General features: G+C 44.4%; 2 protein-coding genes across 4 annotated transcripts in view; one reads left to right on the plus strand and one right to left on the minus strand.

Moving 5' to 3' along the window:
• LOC146685419 (heterogeneous nuclear ribonucleoprotein L-like) overlaps positions 1–4,302 on the plus strand; it is a 74,626-nt gene extending 70,324 nt beyond the window's left edge. Inside the window, exon 14 of the mRNA XM_085442280.1 lies at positions 1,283–4,302. Within this exon, the coding sequence (XP_085298406.1) occupies positions 1,283–1,338 (56 nt within the window). The 3' untranslated portion in view covers positions 1,339–4,302. The remainder of the gene's footprint in view (positions 1–1,282) is intronic.
• A 5,526-nt stretch (positions 4,303–9,828) lies between these two features.
• hells (helicase, lymphoid specific) lies at positions 9,829–23,175 on the minus strand. 3 transcript variants are annotated; one of them, XM_085441359.1, is made up of 23 exons: positions 22,410–23,175; positions 21,402–21,499; positions 21,046–21,149; positions 20,664–20,786; positions 20,533–20,574; positions 20,423–20,456; positions 19,445–19,503; positions 19,326–19,367; positions 18,988–19,215; positions 16,813–16,995; positions 16,543–16,686; positions 16,269–16,465; positions 15,664–15,757; positions 14,583–14,744; positions 13,162–13,304; positions 12,847–12,991; positions 12,652–12,735; positions 11,503–11,622; positions 11,219–11,335; positions 10,974–11,133; positions 10,777–10,873; positions 10,609–10,685; positions 9,829–10,379 (listed from the first exon to the last, which is right to left on the minus strand). In XM_085441359.1, the coding sequence occupies exons 1-23, from the start codon at positions 22,415–22,417 to the stop codon at positions 10,291–10,293; spliced, it is 2,550 nt and encodes an 849-aa protein (XP_085297485.1). In that variant the 5' UTR covers positions 22,418–23,175; the 3' UTR covers positions 9,829–10,290. The 3 variants fall into 3 exon arrangements, with proteins under 3 accessions (XP_085297485.1, XP_085297484.1, XP_085297487.1); XM_085441358.1 differs by having other exon boundaries at positions 19,445–19,506; XM_085441361.1 differs by lacking the exon at positions 22,410–23,175 and adding an exon at positions 21,703–22,398 and having other exon boundaries at positions 19,445–19,506.
• Between the last annotated feature and the right edge of the window lie 1,873 nt (positions 23,176–25,048).

Here is a 25,048-nt window from a genome sequence, read left to right on the forward strand (position 1 = left end):
CTACAGGCACTGTTATCCAAAATCACTCTACACCCCGATCATACACAGTGGAGTTACCACAAGGGACTGTGAGGCGTAATGCATTTGATTCCTTTAAGTTCACCTGTGCATGAACCTGCTAATGTGCCTGTGTTGCAGAAGCCTCAAACACCCAGTGTGATCCCTGCTACACCTGTTAACACTGATGTGGTCAGAACCAAGTCAGGGAGGCCAATAGTTAAACCTAAAAAGTTAGATCTGTAAGAGAGAAAAAAAAAGGTTGTTGTTATATAACTGTGTTATAATGGTTTTGTAGAGCACAGTAAAATAAAGCTAAAAAGAGTTGTTAAGAAAAGAAAAGAACAAGAAAACAAAAACAAAAGGTTAAAAATGTAATGCAGATTGTTTGCCAGATGTTCTTGTATGGCTTTGAAAAAGAGAAAAAAAGAATCAAGAGGTAGTCTGGTTGGAAGTTCTGTCTTGAGAAAAGTAATATTCTGTTTTTGTTTAAAAGGGGAGATGTGGTGTATTCATAATTGTCTCTGGTACATTTGTTGTATGGGCAGTATGTGTTCACTGTTTGATTGTGTAATTACGTGTTACGCACTGGCAATGCATGCCGGTAGATGGTAATACAGGAAGTAAAGAGATGGTCTTACCGCACACAGTGGTCCCGCGTACTTATTCAGATTCAGAGTAAGAATCACACAACTGATGCAAGCCAGATCCTTTTATTTAGCAAAACTGTGATTAATAGTTAAATATTATTGTTGAGGGGCACAGACAGGACTCCGCACGCACGCACACATTAAAAAAATAATAATAATTTTAAAAAAAAAAGTTGCCTCAACAAAAGGGCACTTTGGGCACCCATCAGGAAAGGGGCAGGTGCTCAAGCCCCTCTAGCCCCCCCCCCTCTGCACGTGCCTGCTGCAGGTATCAGGCTGTTGTTCTCCTTCATCTCATAGTGGACAGAAATTAGACCATTGTCCTCACTTGGTCTGAGGACAATGGTATACACACACACACACACACACACACACACACACACACACATTCTCACATAACACACACACACACGCACACACACACATACACACACACACACGCACACATACACACATACACACACACGCACACACACACACACAGACACTCTTTTCCAGCTAAATGCAAATACATGGAAGGGAGCCTTATCAAGCCAAACCTGTACCATTCCTTTTGCCCTCACATCTTTATCACAGTTGATATACCAGTCAGGCTGTTATGCTAAGTATGCATTTGTTTGTGTTTCTTTTTTCAGATGGGTCCAACCCATACACACTCAAACTGTGTTTTTCCACCTCATCACATCTATAAAGAGCTACCGAGCTTACAGAGAGCTGCTGGACCTGCTGATAGCTGACCTCTGACCCAAGGAGGGAGCATGAAAGGCAGACGCGAAGAGGAGTGAGGCAGAGAGAAACACAGATGAGAATAATAAAGGATGGAAATGGACGGGTATTTATAGAGTGCTTTTCTAGTCTTACTGACCAATCAAAGCACTTTGAGTTTGATGGCCACCAAAGAAGAACGTGGTAATGGACACTCTGAGGAATCCACTCTACATTTAGACGTCTGTACAGGCAACTGAAGTCACATTTTATGTTTAAAAAAATGTAAAAAAAAATTAAAAATGGAAACAATTTTAACTTGCTGTCATTTAAGGTTTCTTAGTGTTACATAAACTTGCTGCCCTGTGGGAGCTAAGCTTACAGGCCGAGCTTTCACTGCAGTGCTTGGTCAGCATGAGATGCGTAGCTAATTTATGAGTTTACTATAAAAATATTAACACATGACATCTGGAGGAATCATGTTAGGAATGTCATCAAGGTTTCAATGACTATTTATGTTTATCAGAAACAAAACTTTATTGTTCATGTAAAAAATCAGAACCGCGTCTGGTTTGTTTTAGCCTAACCTGAAGAAATGAATCCAATATGTAGACTAACTTGTAGAGAAGAAACTCTCTCTGTCATGATATTTGCTGAGAAACTTCAGAGGACGATACACATTTTATACACCTCAAGTGTCCCGAAGCAGCCCACGTCAGAAACCTGTCTAATGACATATTAATAAGCAGCTTGGAATGAGTTTCCATGTCTGGACATGTTAAAAAATGAGATGTTGACATCGACTGAAAACATTTTTCATATATTTTAAAGTGGATCAAAGTTATTTTCCCCACTTAATGTGAGTTTAAAATGAGTCTACTGACGTTTTCCCCAGAATTCTGTGCATATATCTGTAGATCTTTTAATATATCAGTATTTGAATTACTGTACACAGAAAATTGTAGTGGGTTTTATTAGAGTCAGCTGCGACCTCTTGTGTTTTCTGTATAAATAGAAATCAATTGCGTGCTGTGTCCATTTGAGGTCATTTTAGAATCAAAATGTATGTTATTGTCACAGAGTTGCTGGACTCTCCTTTATTGTAACAGTGAAATAGATGTGAACTGAAAACAGTGCAAATCTACAGTCCAGAGATCAGAATATGAGTTATTCTTCTTTATCTGATTCAGGACTTCTTTGATCTGTAGCAAGCTGAAAACAACATTAGCCACGAGTCTGAGAGGAGGCTTCTGCATGTAACTGCACTCAATGCTTCTTAGATGATTAAACTGGGGATACTGGACACATTGCATCAGCTTGTCAGCATGATCTTTAAATGTCCCTGCTGTTACCTTAAGATAACATGTTTTCAGTTGTAACAGGATGTAAACTACCTGTGTTGATATATATGGAAACGGCAATTTTATTTATGCAGCACACGTGCTAAAACCCGTGTACGTTTACAATGCCTTAAGGCAATGAGAACCACAAAATATAAGTTTAAAAAGCAGAAAAAAGTCAAATAAAAAACACCCACTGAGTGAAGGCCTGTGTAACTAAAAAGGTGTTGAGTGAGCACAGCTTTGACTGATCTCAGGTCAGCAAGCAGCAGGACGTCAAAAATAGAAAATAGCATCCTTACATCTAATATTGTGATCGAACAGTTAAAAGATGTGAACCTGAAGACCTGAGCTTTAACTTGAAATGCGCTGTAGCTCATTCCAGTATAAAATGCGTTGATGTTGAAAAAAGAATAACAGAAGTACCATTTGTCCAAGCAGAAAAGAAAAACGTAAATGTTGGAATCTGACACTTTTACAAGAGCAGAGGGATCACATCTAACCTGGGAGGAAACATTTCCTGATGGTTGTGGTCTTTTCCAGGATCACATAAGGGCTTACTGTGTGTGCGTCATGTGACATTTCACCCACAGTCACATGATCTCGAGCCATTTTAACACCGGTGGGGGATTTTGGACCTTTGAGTTGGACAGTGCTCTCCTGCATTACGCTACTAACAATGATGAAATCAGATTTGGAGGAATGCTCGTCATCACTTATGCTGGATTTTAGAGATTTGGAGAATAAATATCAGGGAGAGTTTGAATCATTAAGTGTCCCAAACTCGATCTCTTAATTGCATCTGCATCATAGAAATATGTGATCTGTTTGCACAACAGTTACTGAGGACAGAAGGAAAAACTCGTAATAAAAAGCATTTTAATTTGTGCAATATTCCGTCTGTTAATCTCAAATCTAAGGTAAAAAAGGTAAAACTGTTTTGGATCAAATACAAAGAGCCAAGTGTCTCTGTTTAGTCAGACTCACGGATTCTAGAACTGAGGCGTCCTTGTTGTAAATAATATTTGAACATAAGCAATAATAACAGACAAGTTGTTGCTTATGTACTTGCTGTGTAACAGTTGTAAATGGGCACTAAGAGGTTTGTATGTAACGTGCTGTTTCTACAGTGATTTCATTTGTTTTTTGGTTATTTTGGGGTGTTTTTGGACAAATGAGGGCCTTTGAGTTCTTAACCCTCTCAGCACTGAAATAACAGAAATGTTATATTTTTGTTACTAAATATAGTTACATGGGTTACTTGTGTTCAAAATGTTACATTCAGATGATGGAATTCGCTGTTACATACTAACTTTTATCTTTTAGTTCTACATTTGTTCTTTTGTAAAGTGTGAACGACCCAGTGCAGCAGTAAAATGTAAACCGTGGCAAAAGCCTGAGTGTTAATCACATAACTGATGGTTTGAGACAAGGAAGCAGGTATAAGTTATGATTTTAAGACAGTAAATGTTTGATATTGTTAATAGTTTGTTGTCATTAAAAAAATCCTAAAACAATGTTGTTTTATTTCAAGACATTCTGTGGTCTAAATGATACGTACCTGTTCAAACTGAATAAACCTGTTTTGAGGCTGTAAAGCCGCACACAGAGCTGTGCCCTCACATCGTTATCAATGTCAGCTGAAAACCTGCGTGATAAGGATCCTCGTTTATTGTTTGCATCAGGATTTTTATACAAACAAAAGAAAGACCAGGAAGTCTTTGCACATTTTGTTTCCATATTTAGCTGTTTCTGCACAGTCTGTAATGAGCTACAGTTGCAAGCGTAGTTTGAAACCATGGACATAGTTGAATTGAACTGGGAAAAAAATGAATTATTCCACTAAACACCCAATGAGAAGGCGACAGTAACAGTACAATGCTAATATAACAGAAGTACATGCCTCCATAGAGTACATAATGAATTATATTCAGTATATACACATAGATATATATATATATATACATATATATATATATATACATATATATATATACCGTAGTGATCGATGTAGCGGTTCCGAATGACAGCAATATCAGCAATATCAGGAAGAAGGAACACGAGAAGCTGGAGAAATACCAAGGGCTCAGAGAAGAGCTCGAGAGGATGTGGAGGGTGAAGGTAACGGTGGTCCCCGTGGTAATCGGAGCACTAGGTGCGGTGACTCCCAAGCTAGGCGAGTGGCTCCAGCAGATCCCGGGAACAACATCGGAGATCTCTGTCCAGAAGAGCGCAGTCCTGGGAACAGCTAAGATACTGCGCAGGACCCTCAAGCTCCCAGGCCTCTGGTAGAGGACCCGAGCTTGAAGGATAAACCGCCCGCAGGGGCGTGCTGGGTGTTTTTTTTTTTTTTTTTATACATATATATATATATACATATATACATATATACATATATATATATATATATACATATATATATATATATATATATATATATATATATACATATATATATATATATACATATATATATATATATATATGTATATATATATATATATATGTATATATATATATATATATACATATATATATATATATACATATATATATATATATGTATATATATATATATATATATATATATACATATATATATATATATGTATATATATATATGTATACATTAAAAAAAAAAAACACCCAGCACGCCCCTGCGGGCGGTTTATCCTTCAAGCTCGGGTCCTCTACCAGAGGCCTGGGAGCTTGAGGGTCCTGCGCAGAATCTTAGCTGTTCCCAGGACTGCGCTCTTCTGGACAGAGATCTCCAATGTTGTTCCCGGGATCTGCTGGAGCCACTCGCCTAGCTTGGGAGTCACCGCACCTAGTGCTCCGATTACCACGGGGACCACCGTTACCTTCACCCTCCACATCCTCTCGAGCTCTTCTCTGAGCCCTTGGTATTTCTCCAGCTTCTCGTGTTCCTTCTTCCTGATATTGCTGTCATTCGGAACCGCTACATCGATCACTACGGCCGTCTTCTTCCGTTTGTCTACCACCACTATGTCCGGTTGGTTAGCCACCACCATTTTGTCCGTCTGTATCTGGAAGTCCCACAGGATCTTAGCTCGGTCATTCTCCACCACCCTTGGGGGCATCTCCCATTTTGACCTCGGGACTTCTAGGTTATACTCGGCACAGATGTTCCTGTACACTATGCCGGCCACTTGGTTATGGCGTTCCATGTATGCCTTGCCTGCTAGCATCTTGCACCCTGCTGTTATGTGCTGGATTGTCTCTGGGGCATCTTTACACAGCCTGCACCTGGGGTCTTGCCTGGTGTGATAGACCCCAGCCTCTATGGATCTTGTACTCAGAGCTTGTTCTTGTGCTGCCATGATTAGTGCCTCTGTGCTGTCTTTCAGTCCAGCTTTGTCCAGCCACTGGTAGGATTTCTGGATATCAGCCACCTCCTCTATCTGCCGGTGGTACATACCGTGCAGGGGCCTGTCCTTCCATGATGGTTCCTCGTCTCCCTCCTCTTTCTTGGGTTTCTGCTGCCTGAGGTATTCACTGAGCACTCGGTCAGTTGGGGCCATCTTCCCAATGTATTCTTGGATGTTCCTTGTCTCATCCTGGACTGTGGTGCTGACACTCACCAGTCCCCGGCCCCCTTCCTTCCGCTTAGCGTACAGCCTCAGGGTGCTGGACTTGGGGTGAAACCCTACATGCATGGTGAGGAGCTTTCTTGTCTTTATGTCAGTGGCTTCTATCTCCTCCTTTGGCCAGCCTATTACCCCAGCAGGGTACCTGATCACGGGCAGGGCGTATGTGTTGATGGCCCGGATCTTGTTCTTACCATTCAGCTGACTCCTCAGGACTTGCCTGACCCTCTGCAGGTACTTGGTGGTTGCAGCCTTTCTAGCGGCCTCTTCATGGTTCCCATTCGCCTGTGGGATCCCCAAGTACTTGTAACTGTCCTCTATGTCTGCAATGTTGCCTTCTGGTAGTTCAATCCCCTCAGTTCTGACTACCTTCCCTCTCTTTGTTACCATCCGACTACACTTCTCCAGTCCGAACGACATTCCAATGTCATTGCTGTATAGCCTGGTAGTGTGGATCAGTGAATCGATGTCTCGTTCACTCTTGGCATACAGCTTGATGTCATCCATGTACAGGAGGTGGCTGACAACTGCTCCGTTCCGTAGTCGGTATCCGTAGCCAGTCTTGTTAATGATCTCACTGAGGGGGTTCAGGCCTATGCAGAACAGCAGTGGGGACAGAGCATCTCCTTGGTAGATCCCGCACTTGATGGTAACTTGTGCTATGGGCTTGGAGTTGGCCTCTAGTGTTGTACGCCACATCCCCATTGAGTTCCTGATGAAGGCTCTTAGGGTCCCATTGATCTTGTACAATTCTAGGCATTCCAGTATCCAGCTGTGGGGCATTGAGTCATAGGCCTTCTTGTAATCAATCCAGGCAGTGCACAGGTTGGTCAGTCTGGTCTTGCAGTCTCAGCTGATTGTTCTGTCTACCAGTAGCTGGTGTTTTGCACCTCTGGTATTCTTGCCAATTCCTTTCTGTGTCCCGCTCATGTATTGACCCATGTGCCTGTTCATCTTAGCCGATACGATGCCTGACAGGAGCTTCCATGTAGTACTGAGGCAGGTTATTGGTCGGTAGTTGGAGGGGACCGGTCCCTTCTTGGGGTCCTTGGGGATCAGGACCGTCCGGCCTTCAGTTAGCCATTCCGGGTGTCTCTCGTTAACTAGCAGCTGGTTCATTTGTGCTGCCAGACGCTCGTGGAGTGCAGTCAACTTCTTCAGCCAGTAGGCGTGAACCATGTCGGGCCCTGGTGCTGTCCAACTCTTCATACTGGAGACCCTTTCTTGGATATCTGCCACTGTGATGGTTACTGGACCCTGTTCAGGGAGGTCGCTGTGGTCTGCCCTCAGATCCCCTAGCCACTGAGCATTGCCGTTATGGGTTGCATCCTTCTCCCATATGCTCTTCCAGTATTGCTCCGTCTCCAGCCTTGGTGGTGCTGTTCTCTTATTGTTCCCTTGCCACTGAGAGTACACCTTTGCTGGTTCTGTGGAGAACAGCTGGTTTATTCTCCTGCCTTCTATCTCTCTGGTGTACCTCCTCAAGCGGCTGGCCAAGGCTGTGAGTCTTTGCTTGGCAGTTTCCAAGGCCTCAGGTATGGACAGCTTGCTGTATTTCTTAGGCACCTTATTTGTCGCACCTTTCTGCAACTCTGGTAGTTGGCTAACCTCCCTCCGTGCTACTTTGATCTTGCCCTCTAGCCTCCTTCTCCATGGAGGGTACTGCCCCTTGTGGCTGTTCAACTTGTAGCCAAGCATCTCACTGATCACTGCTGCCGTATTGTAGATCAGCTTGTTAGTGTCGGTAATCGTGGTTGTAGGTATTGCCCGTAGTGCTGCACTAACATCATCTAGCAGACCTTCTGAGGGTACTTCACGTAATCTTGGTAACCGGCTACGGGGGATCCAGGTTTCAAGCTTGGCCATGATCCTATTTTTCAGGTCAGTTCCTCTCGCACTCAACGATCCTTCTCCTATCGCACTTGGGGCTATGTACCCAATCTCGGGTGGGGGTGATGATATCTCCCCCCTGACCTGGCGTCCTGACTCCTCCTTGCCGTAGCATTTGTGTTGTACCTCGTCAATCTCTAGCTGTGAGAGCAGTCCCTTCTTTCGAATGTTGGAACACTGAGCTACTAGTTGTTTCGCCGTCATTGTGGATGTTGGGTATCGAAGAATCCATAGGTCCCTCATCCTATTCATGTAGCCCCTTCCGCCGGGGTTACTTGCGTAGTAGCATTCCAACAACGCCCTGTTTTCGTCCCTGTATATATACAGGGAACTATATATATGTATATATACATATACATATATATATATATATACACACACATATATATATATATATACACACACATATATATATATATATACACACACATATATATATATATATACACACACATATATATATATATATATATATATATATATATATATAGTATATACACTGGGTGAATGTGCAGTAGTAGCAGCAAGCAGGTGAATTCTGTACATTAATATGAATAGACATCTGACTATTTTACAGGATAGACAATATAAACATATTTAAAATTAAAGGAATTGAAATGTACATTGTGCCTTGGTTTAGTGTCTGGAAGAGTCCTGTCTCAGTCAATTATAGATGATGTGAGAGGGCGGGTGTGTGTGTTTAGGGCACGGATGGCTTGGGGATAGAAGCTCCTCTTGAGTCTCTCTGTCCTTGCCTGGAAGATGCGGAACCTTCTACCAGATTGCAGAAGTTGGAACAGTTTGTTGCCAGGATGGGACGGGTCCTTCAGTATCTGCTCTAGTCCGGCATCTCCTGGTGTAGGTGTCCTGAAGCGGGGGGAGAGCAATCCTGCAGCAGCGTTTTGCTGTACGGATCACTCTCTGGAGAGCTTTTTGGTCCTTCACACAGCTGTTCCCAAACCACGATGTCATGTTCTGTGTGAGGATGCTCTCCACAGCGCCTGTATAGAAAATCCTGAGGATCTTTGGAGAGACCCTGAACTTCCTCAGTTGTCGTAGGTGATACAGGCGCTGCCTAGCCTTTTTGGTCTGGACCTGAATGTGGGCAGCCCATGTCAGGTCTGAGGAGATGTGGACACCAAGATACTTGAAGGACTGCACCCTCTCCACTGGAGCTCCATTGATGATAATGGGCTTGTAGTCTCTGCCCATAGTTATTAATACGGTCCATATCAGGGATTAGGGGTGCGTTTAGTCCACTTTGCTTAGGAAGCCTCTGTACCATCAGTAATACTGATGACGTTACTGATAAACACTGCTTGCTGTGTGCAGTGCTGAGACAATGCAGCTACTTTCAGTTCATTTCTGCTACTTTTTACAGCTCCTTTTGTTTACATGACCTCCATAGGACAGGGTTAAAACACATTGTTGTAAACGCGCTGTGTAGCCCAAACAGGGCGCCTGGTTGAAATTCCACATTTGAAGAGAAAAAACATTGAAATAAGCAATTATTTAACACCAAAGCTGCTGAAACTTTACCAACCTCAGTCTGCTACTTACCTGACAGATCAATATCTCAGAGGTTTAACTGACTCGATGCATTTTTTGATTAACAAAAACTTTTAATCAGAAACTGCATGAAAATAAAACAGTAATTAAGTCTCTTTATTTCAAGGCATGAGAACATATCCAACTCCAGCTGCATCAAAGTGTTTTAAGTACAATTCTGGGAATGATGATAAACGGCTTTTAAAAGGAGCCTTAAAGAAAATCGACCCTGGGCACTATTTTGTTAACGAGCAGCAGAGTATCTCAGTGAAATATTTCTCTGTAAAAATCCGCACAGTGACACCAAAGTGTGTGAACTAGCTTGTGGCAGTTTTGTTGGCTCAGCTGGAGAGAATCTGGTTTTGCCTGATGAAGTTAAAAGTTGAACACGCTGGAGTCAGTCCAGTCGTAGAAGGGCCATCATAACAAAAGCAAAAAAACCCTCACTCCTGAGACTACAGGGGAGCACCTTACATACAAAACACAAACTGTACAAACAGCAGTTTCAGGTGTTCAGTGGCTGTAAGTGACATGGCTGCAGCTTTGCTGTTCTCAGCCCAGCGTGATCTCCGATGACTCTTTGGCGTCGATCACTCTGAAGACTCCCACTTTCGCCTTCTTCATGCCGTCCTTTTCTTTGTCTGAAAAATGCACAGAAACTGTCACATTTCTTGTCTCACGAGTTAAAGTGGTTTTAACAAAAGAGTCGAGTCAGAAGGGCTTCTGTGTCTTGAGCAACACTAAATCCGACTCCCGTGAACTTCACATGTTTTGTGGTTACTGAAAGGACATTGTCGGTGCACTCGTTGTAAAACCAGGCTATGATTGAATCGGGTTTTTTGGTACTGATGAAATGATGCGTTTCCTCACCCAGCAAGTCGCTGCGATCGAGCAGAATCTCCAGGTCCTTGTCACTGATGACCTTCCCTTTCGAAGCTTTAACCTCCCTGAGTGGGACAAACATTACAGCCAAGATTAGCCTTCAGTTACGGTTCCGAGGCTCGTTCACGGTGCTTTGATTCGGAGGTCAGTGCTTACTTCTCAGTGCCTCGAGCTTTGAGCAGCTCCCGCAGCTCATCCAGATCAATGCAGCTTTTATTTGGCTTCAGCTCTGCCTTCCCACCTTTAAATTTGTCTGTGGAGGAAAGACACCATCAACCACATTTCAAAACATGAACTGAAAACTTGGTGCAAGGTGTGAACAGCTGCAATCCCATCACAGTGAAGACACTCACTCTTGTGGATGACCATCTGCTCCAGCTTCCTCTTGGCAGACGCCCTCTCCAGGATCTTCTGGTCGATGGTGTTGGCTGTGACCAGGCGGTACACCACTACTGGTTTTGTCTGTCCTATGCGGTGACAGCGGTCCTGAGCTTGCAGGTCTGCCTGTGGGTTCTTGAGAGATGACAGAAGCATCAAACATGGACTCAATGAGATATGTACAAGAAACAGCTGCTGTAGATTTGTCATCAGCACCAACCCAGTCGCTGTCAAAGATGATGACGGTGTCAGCAGCTGTCAGATTGATTCCCAGTCCTCCTGCTCGGGTGCTCAACAGGAAGATGAACACCTCTGGATCTTTGGAAAACCTGGCCATCTTTCAGAGACCGAGAACGACAAGAATGACTCAACAATCTACTCGGAGAGGCAGTTTGGGTGCTAAACATCTCTGGAGTTGAGAGAATATTGCACCATCAAGTTAAAAACATGTTTTTTATGCAGGAGGTTGTTACCTTTGCAACATGTTCACAATCTACAACTCACGTTTTCGTCTCTCTCAGCATATGACATGCTGCCGTCCAGGCGGCTGTAGTGGAAGCCCCGCAGATAGCAGTAATCCATGAGAATATCCAGGATAGACGTCATCTGACTGAAAATTAGAACCTAAAGAAAAGGGACCAGTGTGGAGAGCAGCACAACATCTGTAAGTGTTTCTCTGAACAAAGGTCACAAACTACTTTGCTGCTATATCTCACACCAGCTCCATAAACTTCCTCTGTTCCTGCTGCTCCATACTCCACATCCTTTTTCTAATATTATCTGATGTCTCCTTTCTGCACATGTCCAAACCATTTAAAACTCGCTTCTCTAATGTCTTCTCCTAATATATTATTTGGAGAGTTGAAGATGCTAAGCTTTCCACTGGGAGTGAGCAGGATGACAGGGTGAGGCGGAGCTGTTTGGAGACAGAAGCAAGGCTGAGATGTGCAGAGAGAGGATGTCAGAGGAGGAGACGAGGAGGCTCATGGATGTGGTGGAAGAAGATAATGCTGAGGTATGACAGAGGAGAGACAGTGGCAGATGAGCTTCACCTTTCACTGTAAAGGTGAAAATGTTACGCAGTCCAATTCATTTTGTGTGATGTTTTGAGAAGGTTTTTTAAATGTAGATTTTGATGCAAAACATTTTCATGTAAAGGTTGTAATTCAGTACGTTCAGTAGTTCAGATTACCACAGACGTCAGCGATCACGGTTCTTGTGCATTTTCTGAACTTTGGAAACTAACTACGCCCGTCAGCCCACATTCACTGCAACAGCTGGTTCCAGAGCTCAGGCATCCTGTAACTGAACCACTTCTGCCACAGGTCGCTCTTTGTCACCGTGGCAGAAATTGTGCTCCTGGAGCCAAAACTGTTGCGTCCCTATTTTCACACAGAGCTGGTGCCCCAGTCCTCGTCCAGAGCGTGCCAGCAGCCTTGAAAGGACTGCTCCTGTAATCGTCACTAAATACGTCCGATTCCTGCCTGTGTCCTCAGAGTTACTTTGTGTCTAAACTGCTGACTTTAGCGTTTAATAGGTTCATGAATATGTTGCACTTTTTTAACAGACATTTCCTGTTTGTAGCACAACCTTCTTCCTTTCACACACTTCTGTCCCAGCTCTGCATCACATGCAGCTCTGCGTTCGTTTCACCTTATGACCTCTTCTCTTCAGCGCTGGCAGCAGCCTGTCCAGTATGAGAAACTTCCCAGAGCTCTGCACCAGCTGCTCATCGATCTGCAGGAAGATTGGGGTGAACATGTTATCCAAGCACGAGCCTTTTCTTCATCGAGCTTATTCTATTTAACTGAACTGTTAGTGCTTCTAAATGAGCACAGGCAGCGTTACCTTGAACTCCCCTGTGGCGGGGTCGAGCGGGTACTCCACCAGGTACGGGTGGTTACAGCATCTCTTTAACAGCATGAGGATGTTCTGCAGCTTCAGGCTGACCTGAGCGTCCAGCGGGCTCTGGACATCCAGCACTGGATGGGAGCTGAAGCAGAGCGGAGGACAAAAGATGTGAGCAAACGTCTGTCAAAGGAGGATTTGTTACCTTGTGGTGGGGATAACAGGCAGATGACTCCAAATGAAACTAAATAACGCTGAACATGGTAACATTGTTTTTCCTCTCCTGTCACAGTAGCTGCTTGGAGGCGGTCTCACCTCGGCTCCAGCTCCTTGCGAACCCTCTCCAGATATTTCTCCAGGTCATATGGAGCGTCTGTATCCGTTTCCTTGTAGTCCACTACCTTCCGGCTGCGCCGCTTCGGCCTGCCGCTGGATGTCAGGGCTACAGGCGCCTCTGTCTAAGTACACCAGGAGAACCAACAACTTTCACCACTCGGTTTTCACCTTAGGATCACACTCAAACCAGAAATGATGAGTCCACCACAGTCTTGTTCTTGGGAAGGTCAAAGCTACAGCCAGTGGGCCAGTGTTTTATATTAGACATGGAGGGGTCTATGATGACACACAGGGGTCACAAGGTCACGGTTCTCACAGGGTTTCAGCTGTTAGCTATATTCTGACAAGCAGGCATGTTCGAGTGACTCATTTCCTGGTTTGTTAATGTTTTTTAAGAAAATGACACTAATCAGCAGATACTCAAGCATAATGATATGGAAACGCCACGAGCTGACCTGGACGTGTGCTGTCCAATAACGAGGGTATCACTGCATACCCCAAGCCTAAACCTCTAACACAGGGGTCACAACCTTTAACCCCCAAAGAGCCACTTGGACCCGGCTTCCACGCAAACAAAAACACTGTAAGCCGCCCCCTCATATCACCTTTGTGCTTTTGGAGCCTTGACCTGACTTTTAAAAAGCTCTATGCTGCTAAAAAAAAATAGCATAAATATGTATTTTACCTGGTTAATGTGTGTGGCGGGGCGTGGTCTGCAGCGCCGCTGCAGGGGGGGCGGACGCACCTGAGCGGCACCCACAATCACAAGTCTGTGCTCTCCCTGCTGTTGTGTCGGGCTGTGAGCTGCAAAGCTACAGTCGGCTGTGTGCACAGCAGTCGTGTGTGAAAAGCGGTCGATAAAGAGATGCTGAAAAACGCGTTCATGCAAACATCGTCGGGTCTGCCGTGATATGTTTACAACGGGACTTCTGCTCCTGAACCTCTGCGCACAGCGTCTGCAGGTCGGGGCTGTACGAAGTCACTTTATCTCTACAGGACTGTGAGCTGTCGTCTGTGAGGCGTGAGCGTGTTTGTTTTTAACACAGTTCATGGTGGAGAACAGCTGCTGACATAATGTGGATCCCAAGATCCATAACTGGCCTACCTGGGGCTGAAAGTCTCGATAAATGCACGGCGTTTCGGCGGCTACACCGGCTTCCACGAGTGTGACGCTTATTTTGAGTGATGAAAAAATAATAGAATATAAATTTTTATATTTCAATATCACAATAATCTTCCAATGTAGAACTACAAGTTAAAAAAGAACTAAACACAAATAAAATACACTTCAGCTAAACACTTCTCATTTATTTTACCCAAACCACGCGGGGCCGCACTATAAGGACCAAAGAGTTGCCGACTCCTGCTCTAATGTGCTCCCAGCTCTGGCTCTTTGTTACCTTTTCCTGGCCCAGCATCTTGGCAATGGTCTTGTTGACTACAGCAGTGTAGAAAGCCTCCTGCTTGGCTGTCAGAGGAGCGTACACAATGATCTCCTTTTTAGGAGGAACCTCCAGCGTCACATCTGACTTCAGCCTCCTCAGCAGGAATGGAGTCAGAATCTGAAACAACAGATAACCTTCAATAACACTTACTTCTGCTTACCTGCAGTGTCTATACACAGACAACTGATAGCTAATGTTTTAAAGATCATTTATAATATCTATATATAATGTAGGGCAGCAATTATTGATCTATATAAATAAAAAGAGAAGAATTTGTATTGGTGGGAAGAACTAAATATTCAAGAGAAAAAACAAAACAGGTCTTTCAAAATAAACTGTTTTAGAAATGTTGTCACAGCTCGTCCACAGCTAAATCCTGAGGTGATCTACAAATACGATGTCAACAGACTGCATCCCACCTATTGGTTAGTCACTTGAGTCATGAGAAGATCTCCTTCTGCTGTGGCTAAAGCAGAAGCAGACTGGGTCAATGACCACATGAAACCATGACAGGCCCAGCCGGTGGTGGGCCGGCCTCGGATGAGGGTATATGGTGATAAATGTCCTGGGGTCCACAACTGACGATGTGCTGTACTGCTGGTAAAAGGCAGATCATGGCCGTGCTCGACGGACTGAAGAGTCACGTCAGGTTGAAAACCCTGAATTAGCTCGAGTGCTACCCACTGAAGAGCTGTGCTAACTGTTTCAGGGATTGCAAACTCTATGGCCCAGCTAAGTAATGGATGGATGTAAGATTAAGATTATTGCTTATGCCTTTGAACAACTGGATATGCTTCAGCTTCATGCTACATTTCCTTATTAAAAACTTAAACATCCAGGCAAACCTGCTGCTCGTTAGCAGACAAAACCTTACATTTAACACTGGACTTAAAGGCACCAAATTTACCTCCAACTTATCACAGGAACCAAATGTTTCTTGGTAGCCAAGTTTAAGCTTTCTTAACTGTGGTTATGTTCTCAGTATCTCTGCAGATGACATTTAGCAGCGTCACAGACGGCCGCGATGATGACTGACCTGGTGCAGCATACTCAGGATGTTCTGCTCACGTTCAGCGACCACCATACTGTCGACCTCACCGAGGGTGTTAATGTCGAACCACGACTCAAAGCTGTGAGGCAAACATGTCAGAGATCAAAGCCGAGCAATCAGAAGCCTCGAGCACAGATATCAGCTGTGTCTGGTGTTCAGATACACTGTAACAAATCAGCTTCTATTTTGGTAACACAATAAGTCGCGAACTTCTTTTCTTGAATTTGCTTCATAAGCAGTCTTGAGGAATATTGTGGAATTTTCCTTTAGGCATCAAGTGCTTTTTAAACCATCTCCACTCCGGTCCCTGCACCGGACTCTTTTCAAACGTTACTTTCACTTTGTTACCAGTCTGCTGTTCAGCTTTCTTTAGTGGACACAACACTTTCACACTGACAGGATGATCCCCAAACAAACTTGGCATATATACAATGATGCTCACAACCTTGCCCAGTTTTTGTTAACTGGGATGTTAAACACAGTTATGCCTGTGAAGTCCTGCTTCTCCCCCACAGACACATTTCTGTGCACATCACAGTAGATGATTGGCTGTCATTGAAAGCAGCAAAACAAAGCAGAAAAAACGTCACCTTTTGAGGTCATCAAAGACCTCCGGCAGGAGGAAGTTAAGCAGGGACCAGAGCTCAGCCAAGTTGTTCTGCAGCGGTGTGCCTGTCAGCAGCAGCTTGTTGTCAGTGGGCAGCATCTTCAGCTCCCGCACCAGCCGACAGTTAAGGTTCTTGATCCTGTGGCCTTCGTCCACTATTAGGTACTTCCACTGGAAGCGCTGTTGCAGAACACAGACACAAGCCAAGTTATTATCCAAAACTCCCTCTGCCATTTAAGAAGCAGCAGGGATCGTACCTGTAACAACTTCCTGTCAATCATGGAGATCTCAAAGGAGGTGATGACTACAGGGCACATGCTGAGAGGCCCCTGAGGCCGGCAGATCTGTTTCAGCAGCTCGGTCCTCTCTGGCTGAGAGCCATGGTAAAGCAGCACAGACACCTAGCACAAACAAGACTCAGTGTCAGCTAGTGCCATTCACCGCTGACACCTTTCTAGGTTTTCATTTCTATTCGTAAGTCAGACTTTGTGTTTCAGGGTCAGACGCTGAGCAGCTTGCTGTCTGACCTCTGGTGTGAAGCGTTTGAATTCATTGATCCAGTTGGGCAGAGTGGAGAGAGGAGCCACCACCAAGAAGGGGCCTAGCACTTTCTTCTCTATCATCATGGCAATGTGACCGATGCACTGGATGGTCTTTCCCAGGCCCATCTCATCAGCCAGGATCCCGTTGATGCCGTTCTCCCACAACATCTGACAGCAGAGGAACAACACAGACTGATGAGACAGTAAACACTGAGATTTTCAGTCCGTTTTCAAAAGCACTCGCCTGGATGAGAATAGTGTAAGTAAGTAAGTAAAACTTTATTTATACAGCACCTTTCAAGATAAAAATCACAAAGTGCTTCACAGAAGCTAAAACCTAAAAATAAAAATCAACTAAAAGCAAGTTTAAAAAGAAGAGTTTTTAGCTGTTTTTTAAAAGAGACCACTGAGTCCACAGATCTCAGGCTCAAAGGGAGAGAGTTCCACAGTCTGGGGGCCACAGTTCCAAAAGCTTTGTCGCCTTTTGTTTTCAGCCTCGTGTGCTGGACAGCAAGCAAGCCCTGGTCACATGACCTCAGGGACCTGCTGGGAATGTATGGATGCAAAAGTTCACTTATATATGTTGGTGCTTGTCCATGCAGGGCCCTGAAAGTCAAGGTCAAAACCTTAAACTGGATCCTGAATTTAACGGGGAGCCAGTGCAGCTGAATCAGCAGGGGTGTGACATGGGAAAACTTGGAGGACTTGGTCAGAAGCTTTGCAGCAGCGTTCTGAACAACTTGCAGACGATCCAAAGAGGCTTTACATAAACAAGTAAACAAAGAATTACAGTAGTCCAGACGAGATGAAACAAATGCATGAATGACAATTTCTAATTCGGAGCGCGATACAATGGGACTCAGCTTAGCAATGTTTCTCAAATGATAAAAACAGGAGCGAACCAAAGATTTTACATGGGCATCCAAAGTCAGAGCTGAGTCAATACTAACACCAAGGCTCCTGATAGATGGACCCAAGTTTTCCATAACACCAGGTACAAAAGTTTTAGGAGCACAAACAAGAACTTCAGTCTTCTCCTCATTTAGTTGAAGAAAGTTTCCAGCCATCCAACATCTAATGGAGTCTATGCACTTGTGCAGCTAACTGGTGAACTTATGGTTTAGGGAAACTGTGTGACCCATCTGTTCAGACGCTTCATTTCAACCGAACACCGATGCCGTGTGACGCATGTTACTGCAGGTCAACTCTGCACAAGGTTCCTCGTGTCTCTCTTCTGACACGTGTGTAGCAGCCCTTCTTTTGTCAAAACAGATATTTTGTAAATCATTGTTTTTCTCAGAGGAGTGGCCATTAAAAATACTGGGGTCAAGGTCATTGAGATGTTTGAGTAGATACGTCTGTGACGAAACGCCGCTTCATTTTGAAGTTTTCATATTCACAAACTTGGGCCCACGTTGCTTGGCAGCCACCCGCCCAGCAGGGTGATGACGCCCATCAGCCTTTTACGACTGAGGGGTAGAACAATCCTTCCTGGTCCTGCGGCATATTGGTGGCACGGACGCGCGCAACTCGTCATCTAGCCGACTAACCGTCGTCATTGTCACGCGTCAGTACCACACTTCTAATCGTTAACACTTTGATTGATGGGCCTCAGCTGCTGTTTTGGGGCATCTGTGTGTCTGCCTCTGTCAGCTCCAGTCCCTAACTGCTACGTTATTGTGGTCTAGAGCAGCGGTCCCCAACCCCCGGGCCACAGACTGGTCCCAGTCCGTGAGTCGTTCGGTACGGGGCCGCGAGAGTTGAGGCTCAGGTTGGAAATTTATGGTTTGCAAGGTTTTTATCGTTTACTCGGTTTCCCTGGGTCTTTTCCCGTGTTGTAGTTATGCGTCTTATTTTGAAAGACACGTTTACACGTTACCATAGCAACCAGAGCTGGACGTTACTCTCAATGTTGGTGCATTTCAGGAGGACGCTGCTAATAAAGTTACACAGTGAATTCACGTTTAGTTTGTGTCTCGGTCGTATCGTTTTATTTTGTTGTTTTTATCCGCCACACCTTAAAGGCCGGTCAGTGACATTCAACCGTCCGTGGAGCGAGAAAGGTTGGGCACCGCTGATCTAGGCGTCATTTGTTGTGCCGAGGATCACATACAAAAGACAATCTGCTCGCACAATGCCATTTGGTGCATCTCCTCTTACCCTCAGCCACTCGATGCCTTCGATCTGGTACCACCTCATGACGCCTCCAGTGAAGAGCTGTGGTTGCTGAACAGGAACTGGCTGCCCGTTCACCTTCCTATGAGGATGCAGGAGGTGCTTAGCGTTGTCGCGCACCGTCTCTGACAGCCGGTTCTTTATATCTTGGTTGGAATCGCTCATCTTCTCAATATCCTCAGCTTCTAGTTTCTTCTGGGCAGGTGCCGCTTCCTGGAATCAGATATGACATGCATGTGTGTGGCACAGTTGTACGCTGGATTCATCATGTGCAAACACTTCTTTTGCTTTTCAACCACGGCGGGGAAAAACAGTCTCCCTACCACTTCTTCCACTTTCGCTTTCTTTGCCTGCGACATAATTTCCTGAAAGAGAAACATGAGAGAAGATGAAGATAAACAGATAAAAGTTAAAGCTGCACACAAACTAAAGTGAGACTTACTTCTTTTGACATCACATCTGCTATTTTATAGTCTTCATCTCTTCTCCTTTTCTTCTTCTCTGCTTTGACAGAAATACAGTCACGTCATTAGGACCGTAGATACTCACCAACCACTTCATTAGGTACACATGTTCAACTGCTTGTAAACCACACATCTCATCTGCCAGTCGCACAGCAGCACCTCAGTGCACTTAGACAATGTGGTGACGTATGTGACTTTGAATGTGGAACGGCTAAATAATGCAGATCTCCTGGGATTTTACCTCACAACCATCTCAAGGGTTAAAAAGACAGGTAAGAAAAAAAACACCTGCTACCTTAAAGCTAAAGACCAGACCAGCATGTCAAACCTTGAAGCAGCAGCAAAGAACACACTTCTTGCCCACCAAAAACAGGAAACTCAGACTACAATTTGCATGGGCTCACCAAACACCAACACAAGACTGGAAAAGCATTGCTTGGTCTGCTAAGTCTCAATATCTGCTGCCACATTTGAATGGCAGGGTTGGCATAGAGATACATGAAGGCCCCATCCTCACTTCTATTAACGGTTTAGGTTGGTTGTGGTGACGTAGCAGAGGCGGGGCCATCTTCTTGACACATCCCTCTGTCCCCACTCATTTAAAATGCCCAGCCTGAGTATTGTGGATGACCACATCCACGCCTTTATGTACACAGTGTACCCACAGTGTGATTAAACTGAGATGCCACATGACAGAAGTTCACTGCACTCAGATCGTCACCAATCTTTGGGTTGAGGGGGACCGAGAGAGCTGCCTCGTGGATACGCAGCCATCAAAGCTGCAAACTGTGTGATGGCCAGTATGTATGTTTCCTGTGCCTCATATGACAGAAAGCAACACGGGTCCCAGTACTAGCAAGGTGTACCTAATAAAGTGTCCACAGAGTGTAAATGCTACTAAACAACTGACATTTGAGCTCCATACTGCAAGTTGAAATATTAGCATACTGGCCCACCTTTGACAGCTTCTGGACCACTGGCATTTTGCATCTAGAAGGAAACAAACTGCCGTGAGTACGGCTGAAAACATGACTGTAACTGTGAATGATGACGGTAAATCTATCACCTTCTTGGCCTTCTTCTCAAGTTTCTCCTTCCCGAGTCTCTCCTGAGATAATCATTAGCAGAGCAGAAGTGACGTGTTAGCCTTGAGTGGACAGGTGCAAACAGCCTGTACGTCCACATTTGACACCATACCTCATTCTGTTGTTGCTCCATCTTTGTCAGCAGGAACTTAGAATAGATGTTGCTCTTCTGAAGCAAATGCTGGAGCCTCTTGAACCGCATGTCATGCGAGTCCCTCTCCCAAGACTCCCTGGCCTTATGGGAAAAGTTGAAAGCAATTACATTAACATGAGTGGGCTCGAAAGCATCCAGAACATCAGTGATGTAGAAACATTTCAATTGTGGCTCATCATCACATGAACCGGTGAGCTACAGACACACATCTATACGCCTTTTACTCCCTAAAATCCGTACCAGCCACACAAAAAACCAACTAAAACTAATGATGAGTTTAATAATGAGAAGCTTTTAATGTCAAAATACAACTCCCACCTTGAGAAATTAAACAGCATACCTTCTTCATCATCTCCTCCTCTTTCCTCTCGCCTTGCTCCATTAGCTTCTTCTCTTCTTCCTCCATTTCCTTAGTAATCACCACTTCAGCTGTCATACTCTCATCTTAAAAACAACCACAACATTGACACCACCTGAACACGACTATGCGCACAGCATCTTTTCAGTAACACAAGTTACTATAAGGTAATTAGCATTTACTAGTTAATGAGCATGTGACACGGAGCCCTGTTCCTAATGAACTGGCCTCATCTCATCAGTGTCATCTGAGATTTAAGCAGCAGGACAGTAAAACACATCCTTCATTAAACCAGCGTCTATCTCAGCTTCCTTTGCAACATCAAAAGCGGACCTCACCTGCAGTAGCACCAGTTTCAATGGCTGTGCCCAGCGGCTCCTCAGACTCGTCAGGTTTGGGGCAGTGAGGGGAGACACTTCGAGTTTCTTCTTTTAGGCTATCAGCAGAACAATGAAATCTACTCAGTAAAACTTTTCCTGCCATCTTTACAGAGGTGAGTAAACGCCATTTAGACCTTTCCTAGGCCCTGTAACCCAGGTGAAATGATACATTTGATTTGAAGGGATGAAGTACAACATGAGCATTTCAATACTCTGCATATAACATACTAAGCTCACAAAAGTGAATGTAGATACTTACCATACAGGGTGCAGTTTCAGACAGTTTCAATCTGAAACTTCATAATCAGTGAACATCTGTGACTCAGAATACTGCAAATCATTGTTAGTCCTTCTGGTTAATTAATGGTGATAAAGAAAGGAACAGAAAAAGGATGCATTTATTGTCTGGGTGGGAGTTGGGCACACGGTGACCTTGGTAAACGGGCATTGAAGCTTTACAGGGAAAAAAGGATACCTTATCGGAAATTGTAATTATTATGTTAGGAATGGGGAGACTCAGGGCTGCAGTATTATAGCGGCTACCCTGCCGCCTTTGCGTTCACCTGTACAGGTGTTTGAGCCAAGTTATTACAGTGCACTTGTGCTCCACGCGTCACACGTGTCGCGCACCCCTCCAGTTTTGTTACCGGCGCGTTGCGCCGCAGCTGGATTTAAGTCACGAGTGTACAATCGTGTCGGTTTTAATGATACTCCAGCACAGGAGCTCGGAAACATACACTTATACAGAAGCACATGTTGGCGCAGGTGAAAACTTTAGTGTTTGTGAGAAAAAAAACACTGGACAAAGTCTTGTCTTCCGGTCTTGTATTCTCCTGAAAAACGCTGAGTGGCGACACCTAGCGACGGATATCGTTCAGGGCAATACTGCAGCGGCTTCCTGCACCGTAAATACAAGTTTCTGTGAAACATGGTTGCTGCGGTGAGCGAAGCGATCATTACACTTACCAGCTCATTGTTGTTGGCAGCGAAGCAGACAGTCCAACTAATGCGGGTTGTTCCAGCTGTCTATGAAGCTTTTCAAAGCGTTTCGTTTCTGCTCAAAACAGCGGAGCCTCGTCAATTATACAAGCAAGTTATCCAAACAGTCATACAACTCACTCTACCCAAGAGACTGCTTGTATTTATGATAGCTGTGCAATGTCGGAGTAGTATGTCCGAAAATGTTCCTTTGTCTAAAACGTGAAAAAACATTCAACGAAAAGAGTTTGACGTTAGTACTCTGCAGCCCGAATGACGCGTTGTTGTTAAGCAGAGAGAAATGTGAAACGTGCTTCCGACAACAGCCCTTCAAACAAAAAGTGCGTCCGTGAAAAAGCTAAGTTGAGGTTACGATTGTATTTTATTTTGAAGGCAAATTCATGTAGTTTCCGCCATTTGTCTCTACAGTCCTGAAGCTAAGATTTTTATAATGGGCGGGGCTTTCCAATTTCGCGCCATTTCGGAGGAAACCACTTGTGAAACGGGGTGGTGTGTGATTTAGGGTAAAAGACAATAACATTTGGGTTGAAATTAATTGAAACGTAGCAACAAAAAGTAGAATTAATTAATTAATTAACAAATAATTAACAGGTTGTCTGTTTGATACATTATAGAATATCGTATGTATAGACAAAACTATTTTAAGAGGATGGTGACCCCTCTGAGTGGAAAGATGTGTTATAACGGATGTGATTTTTTCCCGCGAATGTAAGGCATTATAGTTCAGTGAGCAAATGACAAAAAAAAAAAAACTAAACGTGGAACTAAACGGTCGCTTGTTTGCTGGCAACAGCTGTTTTTTATTAATACTTTTAATCCCTCAGACTCAGGATTAAATAGAAGCCTTCAGCAGTAATGTTGGGAAACATTTTCTGCAGAATAACTATTTACAGTGTTGGGGAGTAACGGAATGCATGTACCGCCGTTACGCATTTAAAATACAAAATATGAGTAACTGTATTCCGTTACAGTTACCGTTTAAAAAGGTGGTATTCAGAATACAGTTACTTTGTTGAAATAAATGGATTACACTGCGGTACTTTCCTGTTTCATATTGTCACGGGTCAGGACTGTTTGGGTTTTGTTTGACAGCTACGTTCTGTTGTTCCAGGCGGCAGCGTTACGGTTGCCATGGTTACAGGGCGACGCTCTCTCTGTGACTGTGTGCTTCCTGGGTGAGAGAGCGCCTTTTCGTTGTTGTTGTTGTTGTTGTGCTAAGCTAACAGGCAGAATGCTACAAGCATAGCTCTAAAGAATGTAGCATCATGGGCAGTGTAGTCCGTGTTGCAGGGAGAATGGACTGCCATACACGTTATGGGTCTGTGAGCGAGGAGGGAGAAAAAGGGGAGTGGAAAGGTACGAGTTGTCATCGAGCAAAAACGGGAGCTGGAAGCATGCTTCTCTGGTGTCCTGGATTGTTGATTACCTGACAGGAAGACCACAATATGTACGTCTCCCACAGTGTGTGTCTGACAAGGTGATTAGCAACACAGGGGCACCACAGGGGACTGTCCTCTCCCCCTTCCTCTTCACCCTCTACACCACAGACTTCAGCCACTGCACAGAGACCTCCATCTTCAGAAGTTTTCTGATGACTCTGCGGTGGTTGGATGCATCAGCAGGGATGATGAGACAGAGTACCGGGCTGTGGTCGACTCCTTTGTCACGTGGTGTGAGCAGAATCATCTGCAGCTCAACGTGGCAAAGACCAAGGAACTGATCGTGGACTTCAGGAAGACCAGGAAACACTTGACCCCTGTTTCAATCCAGGGGGTCAGTGTGGACATTGTGGAGGACTATAAATACCTTGGAGTACACATTGACAATAAACTGGACTGGGCTAAAAACACCACAGCACTTTACAGGAAGGGCCAGAGTCGTCTCTATTTTTTGAGGCGACTGAGGTCCTTCAACATCTGCCAGAAAATGCTGAGGATTTTCTATGAGTCTGTTGTGGCCAGTGCGATCCTCTATGCTGTTGCATGCTGGGGGAGCAGGCTGAGGGTCGCAGATGCCAACAGACTTAATAAACTGATCCGTAAGGCCAGCAATGTTGTGGGGATGGAGCTGGACTCCCTCAAGGTGGTGTCGGAGAGGCGGATGCTGTCCAAGATAAAGACAATGTTGGATAACACCTCCCACCCACTCCATGACATGTTGGTCAGTCACAGGAGCTCGTTCGGTGAGAGACTGAGATTACCGAAAAGCACCACTGAACGACACAGGAAATCATTCCTGCCTGTGGCCATCTCCCTGTACAACGCATCCACTTAACACACTGTTTGCTGCTACAACTACACATGTTTCTTTTCCAGCTATTTATTTATGAGTGACTTATGTATGCATGTATATATATGTATATATTGTACTATTCTTAGTTAGTGTATTGTCTGTCTTGTCTTAATGTTGGTTTATAATGGAGCACTGTAACAAAAAATAATTTCCCCCAGGGATCAATAAAGTATTCTGATTCTGATAAATATAATAATAACCACTGCAGCCAAGAAGAGAGCCTGACGAGCCCAGCTGCAAGTAAGCTATTAAGACTCGACCGAGTTCGTGTTTTCCTCCGAAAACAATAAGCTCCGTTGGAGCAGCCTTTCAAC

Source organism: Copadichromis virginalis, linkage group LG19, assembly GCF_057382275.1.
Source record: "Copadichromis virginalis isolate Kocher_CV1m ecotype Utaka linkage group LG19, C_Virginalis_male_GT1.1, whole genome shotgun sequence".
Lineage (NCBI taxonomy): Eukaryota > Metazoa > Chordata > Actinopteri > Cichliformes > Cichlidae > Copadichromis > Copadichromis virginalis.

What these genes read in the sequence shown, in the direction of transcription:
- hells (XM_085441358.1), bottom strand. An exon ending in TGGTCCAGAAGCTGTCAAAG is followed by an intron (nt 19,507 to 20,422) that starts GTGGGCCAGTAT and finishes TTTCTGTCAAAG; the next exon opens with CAGAGAAGAAGAAAAGGAGA. An exon ending in TGAAGAGAAGAGGTCATAAG is followed by an intron (nt 11,623 to 12,651) that starts GTGAAACGAACG and finishes CCTTTTCTTTAG; the next exon opens with GTTCTAATTTTCAGTCAGAT.